At 46.4% G+C, this 19,167-nt stretch overlaps 1 protein-coding gene across 11 annotated transcripts in view; it reads right to left on the minus strand.

Moving 5' to 3' along the window:
• WNK2 (WNK lysine deficient protein kinase 2) overlaps nucleotides 1-12,060 on the minus strand; it is a 117,934-nt gene extending 105,874 nt beyond the window's left edge. For 8 of the 11 annotated variants that reach the window (XM_067003267.1, XM_067003263.1, XM_067003268.1 and 5 more), the window contains exons 1-2: nucleotides 11,681-12,059; nucleotides 10,691-11,396 (exon numbers count right to left, since the gene is read on the minus strand). In XM_067003267.1, the coding sequence (XP_066859368.1) occupies nucleotides 10,691-11,308 (618 nt within the window). In that variant the 5' untranslated portion in view covers nucleotides 11,309-11,396; nucleotides 11,681-12,059. Of the gene's footprint in view, nucleotides 1-10,690; nucleotides 11,397-11,680 lie in introns of all 11 variants that reach the window. The other 3 variants (XM_067003264.1, XM_067003262.1, XM_067003259.1) reach the window with 2 other exon arrangements.
• Between the last annotated feature and the right edge of the window lie 7,107 nt (nucleotides 12,061-19,167).

A 19,167-nucleotide genomic window follows, 5' to 3' on the forward strand; every position in this document is an offset into this window, starting at 1 on the left:
AAAACCAAAGCTATTTAGAGGAAAAATGTTCTTTGAAGCCCACCTGTGAGTGAGCAATGGCCCGTTCTTTCCCTCCCTTCAAACCACCTGAGAGATAGCTCCAACACCTACACACTTAAGTTAATAAATGAGGTTTTGTATTTCATACTTTGATGTCACTTAGGGGCAGAATAGCCCGTTTCCCATGCTTTTGTTGCCTCGGTGGTTAGAAATGTGCAATCCTGTTCCATCAAAGTAAACAGGCATACATCTCAGATCACACACATTTTAAGTATTAGCTGTTTCTCATGGTATGTGGTGCTGGAGTCACTTCTGCAATCAGTGAGCACAGCTGCTTTTCTCTGCCTGTACAGCGAGCCTTCCACATTAACTCTCCAGGGGTCTTGGTTGTGTGTTTCTCGGTAGGTGTAGGGGCTTTGGCAGAGGGCTTCAGACTGGGGGGCAAGGAGAGGGGAACTCAAGTAGTAAAGCAGTGGAAAAAAATCCCCAAAGTATCCATAATTTATTCCACAGAGTTAAAGAGCGCTTCTTAGTGCGGGGTGCTTCCTTCCGCCCCACACATACAAGCACAGATACTGCTACAGGTTTCTTTCCTCTATTTCTCAATACTTTGAAAAGAAAGCTTAATCCTCTTCCACGCACAAGGATTCACAGAGTTGTCTTTTGCCTAGAGGAAACCGCAGGGTGCCTTCATAGGAGTATCTTGTGTCAGGTAGGAACCTATCCAGTTGGCTTAATTTGACATGAGACTATAAAAATAAGGCATAAAATTGACCCGAGTCCAAGTAGGCTCTTCTGCAATCACTTGCTGCTCTGCCACCCCATCCTGCAGCTGCCAGGGAGCTGAAGACAATGTGTTTTTTCTTAAGATGAGGTGCCTGTGAAGCAAAGGTATTTTGCATGTGTCACATATGGCCTCAGCCTGACCAGGCCATTCAGCATCCCCCTTGTGTATAAACACAGCTGGGATCCAGAGAGGAACCGTCATCCATTCCTCAGGTAGCTGAAGCCAGGAGAAGCCACCTGTGGAGCACACCTCCCACTCCATGGACAAGCAGGACTCTTCCCTGTGACAACACTGACTTTCCTCCTACATGCCAGCCAGCAGAGGCATTCCCTGCATCCCCTCCCAATGCAGCAATACTTAGACCCCAAGACTAACGCTAATGGGGATGATTAATTTCAAATTCCACCTGCAATAGTCATTGGAGGCTTTACCAAAGCTTGCAGCTAAGGGAAGGGCAAGGAGCCCAGCTGCATCCTCACTCCTCCAGGAGCAGAGATTCCTCCATCCTCAGCCAAGACACAGATCTGAGCACAAAGCATCACAGCCCCCAGGCAGGAGGCCCCTCAGCAGAGCAGGCAGGTCATGTCCCCTTCCCTCTCCCCCTGCTGGGGGTCCTGGTCTGAAGATGAAGGGGACACAAGCTGTGGGACACAGACTTCCCCCCCCGCCAGCTGCCCTGTGCTGCCGGCAGCCTGCCCAAAAACGGGTCGGGGTTGTGTTTGGTCCCTCAAGGAGCAGCCCGAGCTGCCAGTATGCCACCCACCGCCTGACGTGGGGCTGAAAGCAACCAAAGCAGGCGGTCCTCAAGGCCCGACATGAAGGCTCCAAAGCAAGCTTTCTATTTAAAGACGGAATGATCTCGGCTACTTGACACCCATGGGCTCGGCAGCTAGGAGAATTTATAGCTCCAACTTGCTTCAGATAACGTTAGTCAAGTTCACGAGTCTGCTGTGCATCTGAGGACCAGCAGATTAACAGTAGAAGCCTTGCTCTCACTTTTATTTTTTTTTAGGGGAAAGTTACAGAAAGTCCCTATTTGTCACCTGGAACAGTGCCACAAGCACTTCAAGTTAACAATAAAAGTAACTCTGAATTACAGCCTGATGTTATTCCCCCCACACTTCCCCATGCTGAAAGCTCCTGGACCTTACAGGCTTTGGTTAGGCTGACCTGCCACAGGGACTTCTTAAATTCATTGAAGTAAATGGAAAATGTTACAGAAGTTATCACAACGTGCACAAAAAACTCAGAAACCTTGACCAGACAGGATCACAGATGGGCTACAAGCACTCGTTGTAGCTCATTCTTAACTCATTTTACATAATACCCTGTCACTTCATGTAAGTGGCTGTGTGTTTACTTCTGCTACTAATCGTATATACGGACCAACAACACCATGTTCATCCAAAGCAACCTATTTTCATCATGATTGCACTGTTTGCCAAAGGACAAGATGCTCTCATCCTCCATAAGTAACTGAAAGCGAGTTTTTACTGCAGCTGACAGAAAAGCAGGTCTTTTGGTGCACCGCTTGCTTTATTATCAACAACAATTTTCAAAGTAAGCACTGGTGCAGAACAGGCAGAAAACAAGTCCCAATGCACATGACCCTAGCAAGTTCCCTTAAATAATCAGTAAAACCTAGAACAAAGCTGACAGATTTGGAATCAGTTGTACAGGATCTAGGTATCAAACGTGTCTGCAAAGAGCAGTGCAGGCCCGCAGCAATGAGATACATCTGGAAATGTGACCCCCCCTCCTGCACTACTCTGTTTTAACAGCCAGAGTTGATTCTGCGCAGCCAACCAGCACAGCTGTATCAGCTCCAGCGAGTACAACGCGTCACCCTAAACGTTGCTCCAACTTAAAAAACCCAGACAGCATCAGGAGAGCAATGTTAAAAAGCTGCTTATTGTACAAAAACCTGGAACAAACACCATAAATTTAATCCCCAAACTATGCACCAGAGAAACATCCATTTCAGAAGCAGACTTAGGCAATACCTACTTTATATTTATTTTGTAAAATAACAATTCAGTTGTCAATGTAGCAAGCAGCCAAATGCTATTTATTCTTTTAATAAAAAATGCATTTCACAATGTATAGACAACTTTTTATTATTTTCCTAAAGAAAAAAAAAACCTTCCTCCATCTGTTCGGTCTTGCTAGGTTTTAAAAAGTTTTAAACACTCGAAACAAACTGACCATGGTATTTGGACAAGTTCAGCTAATACCTGCAGGGACTACAACGTTACTGTGCTCTGTACAGAGCCACCGTTTATTAAGGCCCATATTTTGCTTTTTTCATTCACTTTCTAGCAAGACAGTTACCCAATAACTCTAAAAGGCAGCCACCATCCATATCGATTCAAATATAACTTCTCTGGATTATGATGAAACAAAAAGCCTTTTAAGTAGTTTTCTGGAGAGCTGGACTGCAGCAGGGCTTTTGGAACCTCTGAAAGAACTGGTAGCTTTAGTAACTAACTACATTACAGCTTTTCCACTAAAAAGGCATTAGAAAAAGACTTGAATGCAACAGAAAAACATCCATTTGGGGTGTTACCTAATCATTTCCTTATAAGCTAGTAATCAATGCTGGTTTAAGTTTACTTGCCTAACCAAAAATTGCATTAAAATTCAAACTAACTTTGGTAAAGTGCTGCAGAGATTCCTAATAGGATCAAATACTACTAAAAGTACATTTAATTTTCCTTTAAGAAGTTTGGAATGAAGATCAAATTGAATTTACAGAAAAGGCCAAAGGAAAAAAAATGCAAATGTTACTTGAGCCTGTATTCTCCTATCTGTTTTCCTGAGAGTTCATGAATAAGCGTTTTGTATCCCTCTGGAGCAAACAACTGAAGAACAGATGGCACTAGGTCTTATGTTACTCTTTCCTCGGTGCTTAATCGACATGTACGTTCCCATACTATAGCATTTCAGTTCACCCATACTCCCATTGTGTGCTTAACCACCACATTACTTATTAGTTACGTTGAATTCACACAATGCAGCAAAGTTATGTTCCAGTAAATCACTTACTATGGTCAGATCGTGTACACTAACACTTGGTATGAATTAAAATGTATATGCACTTATGAGGAAGATTCTGGAGTAAGGGGGAACAAGATCCACCAGCTCCATACATCTGCTTATTTGTGACAATGCTACAGCCATGACAGGGGCATGCAGGACTTGGCACGTTTGGTAGAGGTGAATAACTGTTTTTTCAGAAAGAACTGTTGGGAGGTTGGTGAACTGAAAACCCAGGTAAGTCCATTCGAGCGTAAAACGGAGCATCTTCCAAAAGAAACTTGAGGCAAGTACAATTGCATGTGTTCACTTATTTGTTCTTTCAGGGACTGAGCAGGATGGATGCCAACATGCACCGACCTCCCAGTTGTACACATTCAGAGAAAGTCAAGTCAGTGCTAACAAACAAAACAGTCACTCTAGAAAGTTTTTGGTAGAAACTTAGCAGCAGCTGATTTAGAACTCAATCTAAATTGATCAAACCCTGTAGAGGCCTGGCTGGCAACTGAGAGGCTTCCCTGCCATATGGCTTCCAGGATTAACAAATGGGAGAAACATGCCTTCCAAAAAGGACAGACCCCACTTCCTTCCGACACACCTCCCACGGCTCAGTGACGTCCCGTGATCACCTGTGCCACTTCCACACATCCATGTCTAGGTACACACCCACCCACCAACGGGGTGCAGGACAGACCTGCATCTGTCACCCTGCAGTTTTAGCAGCTGGTCCAGGCTCCCACCTCTGCCACAGCAGAGGCTCCAGACATTCATTAAGACCCTGCAAAAGCCTCACTGTCAAGCCGGCGTCTGGCAGTAAGGCAGGTTTCTCACTTTAGAGCAGGCAGAAGAGCTGCAGAAAAGAAGGGGCTTGGTTCCTCCATTTCAGGCTACAGAGAAATAGCGTGACATCAGATGAAGGTTGTTTCTAGCTGTCAGATTTCTCGGCTTCATGGGAAAAAACAAAACCAACACTACTTCCCCCTCCCTCACTAAGCCAGGCTTCAGGCACATTGAAATCAAGTCTCATTAAGATAGCATCCATATTTTCTAATATGCCAGAATCACTTCAGGGAAATAATGCATTTCTAGATGTAACCTGAATTTCACATACACGAACTCAATCAATTGGAAAGCCAGTTCTGCTGCTGCATGACTATTTCAGATCTCCTCCAAACATTACTTGCATAAATCACTCGTATTTCAGAGAAACAAAGATCTCTCTTCCAACAACGGTGCCAAGCATCATGCACTCCCATGACATGTGTTTGGCTGCCCTTTTCTTACAGGCTCTCTGGGTACCACACATCAGTGCTTAGCTTACACTTGTGTTTGCAGGCCAAACCTCCCAGAGAACCTCCCAAAGATGCAGTAAGTGCCTTGCTGCTGGCAGTGAATGGCTATGAAGTGGCAAGTCTAAAACCCGCCCTTCCTCTGATCAGACAGCTGTACCAAGCTCTTCTCAACGCTCACACCCAAACCTGCCAGTACAGCTGGGCTCCCAAAATGCAGGAGATGCGTCAATACCTCCTCAACAGTCCCTTCCTACCTGGCCCTTACAGCAGGCGCTCTACCCTCCACCCGCCCAGCCCAGCATCGCTCTTCCTGATCTCTGCAGCACCTCTAGTATCTCTGGGCATGCAAAAATCCTGACACCTCCAGTAGCTGAACTGCTGTTGCCATCCTTCTTTTAGCACATGATTACCAGCACCCCTGGGTTTTCTTCAGAGCTCTGTTACACCCTGGCCACAAAACAAGGCAGCAATCAGACCAAAATGTAAGCATGTTACACACACACCAGCCAGACAGCGTGCCAAGTGCAAACATTATTAAGATGACAGTTCCAAAAATCAACGCCCCTTCCCCACCCGCCCCCATCAGCTGCAGACAAGAGATGACCAAAGGGACCAGGAATATCCTTTACATCGAGATCTGATTTTATTTTCAGTCACTTCCTTTTACTGCAACAGGACCACACGTGTGTAACAGGGAACAGCTCAACTAGAACCAAAGGTGTACAATCGACCTTTACGGAAACATACTCAAAAGCAAAAGAAAGGAGTCTCGTTTGATTCAAAGGAACAATGTGAAGTCTGACCCAGCTGTATTTCATTTACTGAATTTGAGAAGCAGTCTATTAATAGTTCACTACCATATTCCTATCCCGTTTCTCCGTGTCATGGAGACAGCGCTCCTAACAAACACCAGCGATACAGGCACGTGTCTTCATATTGACACTGTAGAGCAGAGCTAAACCAACTGCTTAAACTGAAACAGAAATCACTATCTCAAAAATTGACATGAAACAGACAGAATTAGTCTCTGGGAGTTAATTTAATATAAGCACATAGCAATATCAGATTCAAGCTTTCAGATACATTTTCCCTCCTTTCTTCTTCCAAAGGAATTTGCTAAATTATTCTGTTCATTTACACTACAAAGTTTACCAAGCCAATAAATTAACAACACAGATAGTAACAATCTGCTCTTTTGACATCAGATGAATGCTGTCACCAACAAGGACACCATAAAAGCCAAACTACAGCACCAGTGAAAATCCTGAAATTTTGACTTTTCCATAAAGAAACCACCTGAATTCACACAGGAGCTCAGGACATCTTCCTTCCACTGCCAGAAGCTGCTTGTTAGTCGGTGTCAAGTGAACTTGCTTTAACACTGCCCATTTTATGGGCGCCCACTTCTAACAATGCAAACATTCCTGCTTACACAAAAACATCCACGCCACGGACCTTTCGTGTCATAGCAAAAGAAAAAGTGCTATGAAAGTACCAAGCACGACACTCACCTTGTAAAGATGATGAAGTCTCTCCCTACAGAACTATACTACCAGAAGCTCGACAAAAAAGCTGCAGGGGGACAAAGGGGTAATTTCTTGCCACCCTACTGTGCCATTTCTGTTTGTTTGTTTGACCACTGGAGTCCTTTACAGCGTTCTTTATTTGGTAGCTATTTGGAAAATGCAGTCAGAGCTATTTCAGCACTCTTGATTTCTTGTTTCAAATGGGGAAGGGGGTAAATTTACCTCTGTCCATCCCTTGCTCTTCCATAGCTCCCCAGACACCTCTAGCATCCAACACATGAACTAAGTGTTCACACAGAGCACCTGGAGGTCATGTCCACCTATAAGCACAGAGCAAGTCTTGTGCAACTGGTGGAAAAGGCACAGCTGCCCTGCAGCGTTCACCAACACGTTTCTCACCTCTCCACTATAGGTACAGCAACAGCAGGAGACAGCGTATCTTTTCCACGTTTTCAGCAAATAAAACCCAAATGAATTACAACTGAACAGAAACTGTAGTATTCGGCATCAAAGCAAGAACCAAGAGGTACAGTGAGGTCTTTGCGTTTGAGACAGTACAGTGTTAGGCTCTTCTGCAGTTTCCCTACGCGTTCCCTAAGGAGAACAGGATGGGGATTTTGGAAACTATTCATCCAACTAAAAACATTATTTGGCTTGCCAGCAGGTTGGCAAAAGCCTATATTCCTTATTCATGACCTAACATTTTACTTACGAGCACAATGCTTGAAATACTGTTACTGAAGCCTCACCACACAGCAATTGTATGCCAGCAATTAAAATTAATTATAGCTGTTGAAAACCTTAGAATGCAAACCCTTCCAAACTGCAAGGGCACACTAATCCCATTCCAACACTTCAGTTTCAGGAAGGAACAATAAACTTATTTTCTAGAGAGAATTTGACTAAAGCTTTAATGTCTTCACAGAGGGGTCTAAAGCCCACATCTAGCTTGGTTACCATTTGGGTCCTACTCTAATCCTACCCATGATTTTGGTTCTGAACCCTAAAGCCATCTTTTCAATGAAATAAAAGCACTGAATAAGACTGGCTTGCAGGGTCTTTGTATAGATGAACAGAAAGAGACAGACACCCAGGCAACAGTACAACTGGGCTGAGAAAACTGCTGAGCAAGGAGAGGGGATTAATGCCTGTGTGGAACCTCAACACTGTTAGCTTTTAGCTCTCAGACTCTAAAAGTAACAAGCCAAGCGCATCTCTAGAAGAGAGACAAAGTACAACGCGTTGCCATTTTCCTGCAAAAAGGCTCTCCCATTGTTTTTGATGGTGTGAGATTGCAAAGGAAGGCATTTTGTCTTCAGCAGCATGGCAGTCATGGCTTCCCCTCAGCCATTGCTATGTGTATCTGAACATTACATTTCTACAAAAAGGAGCGTACCCAAATGGCAGAGCACACATAAGAGTTTCCAAAATATTGTGAATAAAGTGATTCCTTCACAGCACTCTGACTTGTTTTCATAATGAAAATCCCTTGCTGAAGCACGAAAGTCCTGCCCAAGTCAAAAAGCACAAGACAGTACGCAGCTACTTGCACTTTCCATTGCTTCTTTCTTGCAAACTAATCCTAAAAGCAAAGACCTCATGTGGCGTTGGAGACCTGTGCCATTCAGCTCTACTTTCTCACTCCAGGCCCAAGCACTGTCTCTCAAAATTCCCATACACTCTCATTCTGGCATTACCTTGACATCCGCACGGCTAAGGGACATCAATGTTTAAAGAGAAACAGCAGCCATAAACACTTTTGTGGATTTACATCATTTTTGCTAAAGTAGCTTAATAACAAGCACTCTTGCTACAGTTAGAGGCCTAAACCAATTTGCATATATTGCATTTAAAACATCTAGCAGCAAGACCTGATTTAAATTGAAGCACATACAGCTGACAACAGAAACCAGTGGGAATTATGGAATTACTACAGATTATTTCTTTACAAACAGTCAGTTCAGGAATTCCTAAACAAGTATATGGAATAAGAAAAGCAATCACCAGTTAAACTTTATACTGCAAACTTCCCTTCCCAATCTCCTTCTTCAATTTAAATGACCCAAACACTGGAATACCAATAGAATGGATTCTCCAATACATCTGGCAGTCTTTTGTAGCTAAAGCTATTCTGTTACAGAAAATATCTTGAAAACAGATATTTTCCCAGTCCCCTGCTAGAGCATACTGCAAAAATTTGGCAACAAAATGAATTCCTGCTCCCTGTGATTGCTCTGTTGCATTCTGGCCGGTGCACACGAGCTCTGTCAGACAGCTAAACCACCCCAGCCCGTGCCCATACACACACGTTCCCTCAGAGGGGACCTGAATTACTGCCCTAAATGAATTTCAGGAGACTGCAGTATGAGCCTTTACAGGTTCACGATTCGGTTTCCAGCAGCCGCCAAACAGCGACGAGGCCTGCCTGGTGTGCTCTGCTCCCGGCACCGCCGCGGGGCTGAGCTCTCCTTCAGAGCCCCCCGGCAGCCCCCACCACTGCCCCCCAGAACCCCCAGAGGCCAGAGCCGGAGCCCCCCCAGCCCCATGGCTGTAGGGCACGAGCTGGGGCTGAGCCTCCTCCTGCGCCAGCACACCCTGCCCTCAGCTGCGCAGCCTCAACGTGCCCGGCCTGCACATTTCGCAGCTCTGCCTCATGGAAACCGCTGAGGCGAGAGACGGTGAGGGCCGGGGAGCGCTGCCCGTACCTCTTATGAGGGAAGTAGCGCTGCGGTGAATTGCAACCCTATTGTGCAACGAAACCGCCGGGGAATAAAGATGCGGCTGCACATCCATCCCTGCCTACCCCACCAGGCCGGGAGTAATTCACAAGCAGTTCATGCCAAGGGTAAATAAATAAATAACTCGAGCTTCGTGCAGCACAATATTTCCGTGCTGTTCTCACACCCTCACAGTCCATGAGGCTCGATCATCCAGGGGGAGTTTAGGGACCTGGGACTGGAACCAAGAGCTGCATCGTTAGTTCCCACTGAAATCACGGAGCAAACTCAGACTGAACAACAGCTCAAGGGAAAAAATAAATAAATCTGTCTTAGGTTTCTCCTTTCAAATCAGGTCTTATTAGGATAGATGTTAACAGAAGGGATGTACATAATAGATACTAAAAGCTTCACAAAGAAAAAAATGAAACATTCTACTGACATTTTTACAAGAGCAGGAATATATGCATACATACAGAAGCATATGATCTCCAAATGAGATTATATGCACTGTAAAATAAATAAATAAAGGCAATAACCATGTCCCACAACAGCAAAATGACAGTATCTGTATCTTCTCTCTTTGGGCATTACTGGGTGACTTCAGTCTAAAGATCTAGAAGCTAAAACAGGCCCATCATTTCAAACCTCACTGTTCAAAGGTATTTGGATACACAGGTCTTTGACCTGACTGAAGCTCTAGTGCACAAAGCATTAAAAAACGGAAAGCACTCAAGTGCTTTCTGAGGTTCAATTCAGAAGCTGGTGACAGGCACAATTTCAGAAGAGGCAAGGTAAGCGACAGCGCACGTTCCAGTCTGTATAAAAAGCACAGCGCATCTATATTTGTGGGAGAAGGGAAGCGCGCTCCTGGAAACGCATTTACGTTAATTTATACGCTGCGTGTGTTTCTTTAACCTAGACCTGCCGCTCGGCTCCTGCTAAATCCAGCTACTGCTTGTGAAGTGTCAGTCTGAAGTGGCTGGGGGGTAGGGAGGGGAAGAGGAGCTGTGCTGAGCTCTCTTCAGCATGCTCTGCGCATTCAGAGAGCGACTCGTGACCTTTTTATGCAATATGACAGCTCCTATATTACCACAGCTAGCTCGGCAGCCGGGTGCAGAGCTGTGAGGGTTAAGCCTGGGAGGAGTGTACATAAGGTGGTAGATGCGGAGCCAATGAGGATATTGCGCTATAGTTAGACACTGGATACTAAGCAATGGTGACTATAAAGGCTGCTCAAAGCTGAGCTTCTGTGGATGCCACCGGCACCTTGCCCTTAGCTCCTAGGCTTACAAAGCAGAAATAAAACACAGGTGGATCAGCCGGGCTTACCTGAAGTTCACACCAAGCAACTTCCACCCACGTCTCTGTGTCCAGCCCCTTGTAGACCGTTTTGAAGGATCCCCTCCCGAGTTCAATATCAAACTTGAGGAACCTGCCGTCCAGCGAGGTGGCAACGGCTTTCATGTCAGCCTCCTCCTCCGGCTCCTCTTTCTTTGCCTTGCCGTGGTCCTTGGAAGCATCCGCCGCCTCCTTCCTCTCCGCATCCTTGCCGGCTTCCTTCTGCTCCTCCGCCCCCGGGGCACCGCCGGGGGCTGGCCCCGGCTTCAGCTGCCCGGGGGGCTCTGTCCCCAGGCACCCCTTCTCCTGCCCCTGCCCCGCCTTCGCCCTCTCCGCGATTATCCTCCGGGTTTTCGGGAGCAGGATAATTTTCCGCTGATGCTCCGACTCGGGAAGGTCGAAAGCGGGCTCCTCCTGGTCCGAGTCCACCACGCTCCTGCGCAGGAACCTCTGGTGGACCAGCTTGGGGTCCCTGGAGCCGTGCGGGCGGAGCGGCGGGGCAGCGGCGGCCCCATCCACGTTCATGCCGGGCTCGGCAGCGGCTGGAAGCCGCCCGCGGCCGCCTCCTCCCCGCCGGGGGGCCGCTCGGCCATCGCCCCCGCTTTCCATCGGCTCTCAGCTCCTGCCGCCGCCGCCGCCCCCGGGCCGGGGGGGAGTCACCGCGCCGCGGGCCCGCTCCGGGCCGCCCCTCCGCCACCTGCCAGGGGCAACGCAGAGCGCACAGCCCTGATGCGCCGCTCGGACCCGGTCCCCCCTTCCCTACCCCCCCCCCGCCCTTCCCCGGTCCCCCCTTTTCCCCGGTCCCCCCCCTCCCCGCAGCCGCGCCCCCCGCACCGAGCCATGGGGGGGCTTGCAGCGGCTGCCAGCCGGGCTGCGGGGCCCAGCCGCACCCCCTTAGCCCCCCCCCCCGTGCCCCCTTATCTCCTCCCATAGGGAGCTCCGAGCACAAAGCGGGGGTGGGCGGGGGCCCCTTTTACTTACGTGCGGAGCGGGGGGCTGCCGTGCCCAGCGCCATGGACGGGGATGAGAAGGGCGGCGGGGAGGCGGGGCGGGTGCCGCCGTGTGTGTGCGCGAGTGTGGATGCGGGTGTGTGTGTGTGTGTGTGTGTGCGTGTGCGTGCGGGGGGTGTGCAGGGAGCCCCTCGGCCCGCCCCTGCAGCACGCCCTGCCCGCAGTGCCCGGCCCCCCCCCCGGCTCCCTCCGCTCGGCTCCCGGCGGGGCTCAGGGCGCGGGGTGCGCCCCTGCCCGCGGCCAGCCCTGCGGCAGCCCCCGCCGCGCCCCCATGGGCGACGCGAGGATGGGCGACGACGACAGCAGCAGCAGCGGCGGCCGCCCCCCTCCCTCCCGGCCCCCCCCTTTCCTTCCCTTCCCTCCGCTCCTCCGCCCCCGCCCCGCTTTTGTCAATGGGAAGCGCCCCCCGCCGCCCGCCCCATTTAACGCCCCGCCGCTGCCGGGCCGCCCATGGGGCGGGGGGGGCGGCACCCCGGCCAGCCCGCGCCGCCCCCGGCCGCCGGAGACAATGGCCGGGCCCCCCCAGGTGCCGCGGGGGCGTCCCCGGAGCCCCCCCTCGGGTCTCCTCCTCGGTGCCTCCGGAGCTGAGCGCGGCGGGCGAGCGATTTCTCCTTTGTCCGGGCCCCGCGGGGCGGCAGCCGAGGGGCGCTGTGCCCGGAGCCCCCCGCAGCGAGCCCCTTCCCCCGGCCGGCTCCGAGCCGCGGGGCTGGCCCTGCCCAAGGGCCCTACCTGCCGGCAGCGGGGGCGCTGCCGCCCTCTGGGGCGTCGCGTTCCGACGAACACGCGCCTTTGGGTAACGAGGATTTAACTAAATCAATACGTCTGAAAAAGAAAACCCAAACCCTCCAGATTTACCAGTAGTTGTTACCTGAATTCAGAATTCCTGAGGTTTCTTGACTGCTAAGCAACCACCATCAGTTTTTCATTATTCATTTTCATATGGGATTGTAAAACCTTTTAAAATAAGAATACTGCTGCCCATCTTTGTATTTTTTATTTTTTGTTATAGAAGCTCCAGTTTTTATTTTAAAATTGCAGTTGATGACTAGTAATTCAGGGTTTGGAAACATTTGATCTTTCAGTGGTTTGCGTTTTGAAGTGTTTGAATACAGCATAATACAATTATTAGTTCTAGGACTTGCATCTGTGGCCTAGAACACAGGTTTGCAAGATGCATGAAACTACAGAACAACCTACTGCTAGTTCTGTACCTTGGGCTCTTCTTACTCCATGGACAAGATATTTAATTAACAGAAAGCAGCGTAATATTACCAAGAGAAAAGCAGGGAAGGTTAAGAGCCCTGACACCTCCCAGTTATTTGATAAACTTGACCTTGAACTCTCATCCCAGCTAGAGAAATTCCCACCACCATGTAGATGAAAGGACAAGATTCAGGCTAATGAAACTAAAAGTAGCAGCCAACATTTCACTCGGCAGTTAGACAAAAGAAAAAGGGGAGTATTCTAGAGCTGAACAAATATCAAAACCACAAATCCACAATCAAGAAAAATATGGAGGGGAAGAAAGACTCGATGCACCCATTTGTCTTTCACTGCCAGGCCTTCTTGGAGGAAGACATACCTATGCATTCAGATGAGAACTACATCAAAAACCAGGAAACAAAGGAAAGGATATCATTATCCCTTGGAATTACTCTTTAACCTGGGGGAAAACTGCAAAATGCCCTGCAATTATGGAGGATTGAATGTTGTCTCCCTATTACAGCATTAGGTCATCCAAATTTGAAAGGATTCCCCCCCTCCCAGGGCTCTTACCAGGCTGTTTCCTCAGTGTAGAAACACTATTAACCAAACCAACATGTGTTAACAAAGGAAAACAACTCTGTTCCTTCCGACCTGTAGGAATCAGCCTACGAGCACAGCCGCAGCCTCCTAAGACACAGGCCAAGAACACAAACCCTGCTGAGCTGCAGGTGAGCTCCTTACCAGACCCAGTGCTCGGTTAAGTGAAGCAGGAGCCGTCCTCATCCCAGCTCTCTCACTGCTGAGCATCCACTGGTGCTTGCTGTGGTGTCCAGCGTCGTGAGGGCACATGTGCCCACTGCTCTTCTGGTGTCCCTTTGGCGCCTGAAAAATTAACACAATTTGCACATCACAAACTCAATAGCGACCCACTATCAAATGCTCAGAATCTGTTTACGTGGATGATTTTTAATAGTGGCCTTCAGGAAGTGCCCATCCAGACCTTCCTGGGTGTTAACAGCCAGAACAGATGCAGCACCTGGAGACACATTCAGCACTCAGCCATGCAGTCACCTGGGCTCTTGTTTCCAGCAGTCTCCCCAAAGCCCTGCCATTCAAACACAGATCCCTCATTGTCAAGGAGAGCTTGACAGATGCATAGGGTGGACTCTTGAAGGAAACCTACAGGTAAAGACTGACACAGCCTTTCCACAACCTAATCAAGGACTGCCTAGCTCATGGGAACAGGGTCCCACCAGCTACACCTCCACCAGCTGCTTCAATGGGTTTGCTCTGCCTGCCTTCACTCACCCAGAAGGAAAAGCTGCTGATTCTTCTGCTATCCTGACTTCAGCCCTGTGAGAGTAGACAGACAGGTAGATAAGGGTATGCTTTATTACCAAAGAGCATAGAAAAAGGTCAACATCTACGGTTTTCCTGATTCTTAGAGCAACCTAAGAGCAAGCTTGAAATAGATGCACCACTGGAGCCAGCTGGCATGCAGGTGGCATCGGAGATTGCAGTGCTTCCCAACAATAAGGTAGTGAATATGCTACCTCCGGCACAGCGACCTTAACCAAGCCTTTGCGTTCAAGACCTGTTCTTTGTACAGCTGAAAGCCCGAATTTGCTCTCCATGCAAACAGCCACACATCCCCCCAAGCACACGTGGACATTTCCACTAGAAAAGCATATAACGCCAAACATCCAAGGATGCTCCACTGACCAATGTAAGGAACAGTCAGCCTCTGCCAGAGAGAAAGTTAATGGCTGGTGTTACTCTTAAAAAGGAGAAAAATAGCCTTTTTCACCTCATAACAGACAGTATTTTCTTTCTGTATTTGTTAGTTTGAAGGGAGAAAGCGAAGTCCAGTTCCCCGTATGAACAACTTGACTTTCAGGTTCTCAGATACTCAGAAAATTTTTATTTGTTTAAAATAAATGTTTGCTGTGGACTGGAGAAACATTTATATTGGCCTTCAGTTTTCTATTAACTTGTTTTTTATATAATCTATAGCTTGATTAAAAATGGGTCACATACTTGTTGGGAGCTGCTTTCAGTTGCACGGCGGGTGTGCTCTTACAACTGCACATCTGCTACTGGCCCTACTGCAGGGTTATATAATAATTGTGTTTTCTTTAAAAGAATAAGAATAACTGAAAATCCTGGTCTCACAATATAGCCTCAGTTAGGTCATCTGTGTTCTGTTCTAGCCATTTGTTTATAGATACAATAGTTCAAGTCGTCGAGTTAATATAAACTTTTATTGCAAACGTGTAAAGAAGAATCTCTGCACAGCAAAATCATGGATGCTGCCGGCAAACTCACCGGGCAGGTAGAGCAGGCTGGCAGCAACAAGCGAGGAAAGCATGCATCACCCCAATCACAAGTGGATAAATGCCATTTGTCTTTGCTCTCACGTGTGACACTGGTACAATTTATCACTCCAGCATGTGTGACAACTTCAACTCCAAAGAAGTTTTGGTTTTAATTCCTACAGATTTTAGTAGTATTTTATACACCCTTTAACAAGATGCCACAACTGTCCCTCTTGGATTCCTTAAAATCTTAAAAATCTTAAAAACTTAGTGGTGCTGCAAAGAAATGCACTGAGAGCATCTGCACTGCCTCGTGGTGTCGCTGATATGTATTCCCTGATCCCTGTCCCAGGAGCTGTGCTCTGGCCTCTGGAAGGTGTAACCTTATTATACATTATATATGTATATATATATGTATTATTATATATATATTATAATTATATATTATATACTATTATTATTAATTATATATTATTAATATTATACATTACATTGTGATATATCATTATTATGTAACACAGGTATCCTTCATTTCTGTGTGATCTCCATGGAGCGTTATCTCTCCGTACCAATGCATGAAGGTGAAGTTTGTTTTTCAGACAGGCAGGCTATCACCTTTCCCACCCCAAAACTGACCAGTGATGATTAATAGTTTAAGGATTCCTGTGTGATTCAAAAGTTTGTATTTAATTATTTATCTGCTTTTATTTGCCAGGAAATGATGGCTTTGAGCCTGCAGTAAACTCAAATGAACTACCCAATTAATTTCCAAATGCTTCTGTGTGGCCACGAGGATTGCAAGAGTTCAAATAGCACACTGGTATTTCTTAAAACCTCTCTCCCTCTTCTTGTGCCATTTTGTGTCATGATCCCTGCAGTACCTTTATCATAAAAATAAAATAGATGGATAGAGCTAAATAAGGACTAGATAAACTTAAGGAGTAGAGCAAAATAGGCTGAATCAATGAGTCCAATGTGGCACTACATGACACAGGACTCCAAAAAATGTGCATGTTGAGAAAGTGAATAGCCTTTACTTCTGATTATATTTTTTTTAGCTGTATGGAGCTGTATTTTATCAAACAGCACATCAAACACATTGTGTGTTGCAAAATACACATGTTTAAAGACAGAATGACAATGCCAGTATTCCTTATAACGTAAAGGATGAGGCGTAAGTTCTTCTAAGTTTAATAAGAACACCTGTTCATCTTGTCTCTGTGCAATGCTGCTTGCTGTACTTATGTCTTTGATCCTGTTTTTTCTTACAAATTGAAGAAACGATGAGAGCGTATAACCTGACCACACAAAGAACTCCCCTTCATGCAACACACATCCCAGTGAATGGTTTCGTTTCCCAAAGAAGAGTAAGAACCAGCAGTGTGGTGGGAGGAATGCACCCATTCATCTGGCTGGCTGCAGTGACTCTCAACACACTGCTACGATAAAGTTAAAATCCTGAAGTACTTCTGCTGTGGCAGTAAGTTGAACTACAAACAATATACACAAGGTAAACAACATAAGTAACGCAGAGACCATGGCACACATGGATGAAAACAAAACAAATAAGAGTCAACACCTAGGCTGCAAACAGCCTCACGCTCCACCCTCTTCATTACAAGTCTCGTACAATTAGCACGCTGGCACTTCACTTTTATGGTAAGGAATTACAGCAAGTAGAGTATGCCATTAATGTCCTGAGAGGATTCGCAAGAAGGCCAAGGAGCTTTCTGCATTCCTGAGGTGACTGCGGTACGTGACTTGTGGCCTTTCAGCATGGACTGGCCTACTGCTGTGCTTGTAGACCATTAGAAAACAGACAATGACCTGGACAAAAGAGATCCATCGGTGCAAGAAGGTGTGGATGAGGAGTATTGACTATACAAGAAAATGCCATGTGCACGACGAGTCTTGTCACACACAGTCATATGCGGTTGCTTGGTATAATCTTGCTCTTCTCTCTGCAAGATCCCCTGCAAACGCCTGAAAAAGTCACTTTAAGCTCTGTCCTCCTTCTGGGCAGAATTACTTGCACTGCTCTTTTTTTGTGTAAGAAGTACTAATGGCTAGACACCAAACATTAGCCAATGGTGCATATGTGTTGGAGATAATTACAACCAGCTCTGGACTGCTTTTAGAGCTCCTAACAAAATCTGCTCATCCCTTGTCAAATGCCACACCAGAAGAGCATCGACATACTGTCAGTTTTCAGCATTTAATAAATCCAAATGGTACATTGCTATGTTAACAGTTCCTTCTCACCTGTCAGTACAACACAACAAAAAAAGTATCTGGAAAATACTACATTAAAAAGAATCTACACTTACTGCTTCCAGTTCCTATGAGGAAGCCAGAAAAACCACCAACAGTCCTGAGCCGTCTACATAGGAAGGCACCTAAGACCACAGACAACACATTTCAGAGCTGGGTTCTCTCTTCTTTGTTTCTCTTTTACCTTTTCATCCCTGACAACAGCAAAGAGACTGCACATGAAACCTGTATTTCTCAAGACTGCTTAGTAGACAGTAGGCATCCAGCATTAGGAAGGATTTGGGAAGAATCATCAAGGCCTGGGAGTTACAGCATACGTGCAAAAATAAAAGTGACAGATCTCACATTGGGAACCCCATTCCAAGGTCTGAAGTCTTTTAATGTAGAATAAAGTATTAGGTAAACATTAAAAATGGGGACTTAGTGAGATTTGTAGAGTAATTAGTTTATATGTAACAACAGATAGTTCAGACAGAGTCAAATTGGTATAATATCCTTGATTTCCAGATAGGCTCTGAGCACAAGTGTTTTAGCTGAGCACATGTTTAGCCCACGTCCCTGTTCTGTTCTTATTGAACTGAGTAGCTCTTGGTTTAAATGAAGGCAGACTCAGCATGTGATATAATCATTTCCCTGTTTAACCATTGATCTGCTCACAGTTCACATGTTTGCTGGGGAAAAGCACCCATTCAAACACAATTGACCTCTTTCACACAGGTGCATGCACCCTTTGCCCTTATTGCACAAAATTCTATAAAGTTTAAATTTAAAAGGAAAATATCCTAACGTTAATTTAAATCTTAAAAATATACCAAACATGACATAATTCTACGCACCTCTCCTCCTGTATATCAGAAATACCAAACTCTTAAGCTTGCATTTTAACTTTTTATTTAAAAAAATCAAGCACTGTTTATATTACTGATTTCTAGATGAGAAAGGATGAAGACCAATTTCAGCAGCAGCTAGGAATCAGTATCTTCTTCTTTAGGACTTTGGTAAACTTCTGCTTCTACTTCCTCAGTAGGGATTTTCTCAGTTCTCAGGGTACACTGTCAATTGATTGTGTAATCAAAGAGTGAGTTTGCAAAACAATGTATGTGATAGGCAAAATCACTAAGCTCCACCAAGTGGCACAACGGAGAACGTGTTACCATAAAGATGGAAGTCTGTGCTTTGGAACCGTTTCAAAGGTGATTAGCCTTTGAAACCACTTAGCCTGCCATAATTAAGTATTCAGCTACTTTTGTTTTCTAACTCCTACAAGGAAGATGAATAGGGCACTGGCAGAAAGACTCCCTGCAATATAATTATTATTTATATAACACTCAGCTCATGATGCTGCAGTACAGGTTTCCCCATCCACCCCACTGGTTACGAGGTTAATTGCCCAAGTGTCACACTCCTGTGTGTTTTGCAGGAGCGGTTGCAGAAGTACTGCCTGTATGAACATACATGCTAGGGACACAAACATCTGCTGTTACTCATTTATATTCCATCAGTGCCTAAATAGCATCAGGCACAAAATGAATGGTGTTACCAGCACAGAAAACAAAGATGGCTCCTGCCTTGAAAGGTTTCCAACTGTTAAATCAATCCATACCCCAGAACGAAAACATTAGAAAAAGTAGACTGTGTGTGACACACGCTAACAGAGCCAAGGGAA

This window comes from Anser cygnoides, chromosome 10 (genome assembly GCF_040182565.1).
Source record: "Anser cygnoides isolate HZ-2024a breed goose chromosome 10, Taihu_goose_T2T_genome, whole genome shotgun sequence".
Taxonomy (NCBI): Eukaryota; Metazoa; Chordata; class Aves; order Anseriformes; family Anatidae; genus Anser; species Anser cygnoides.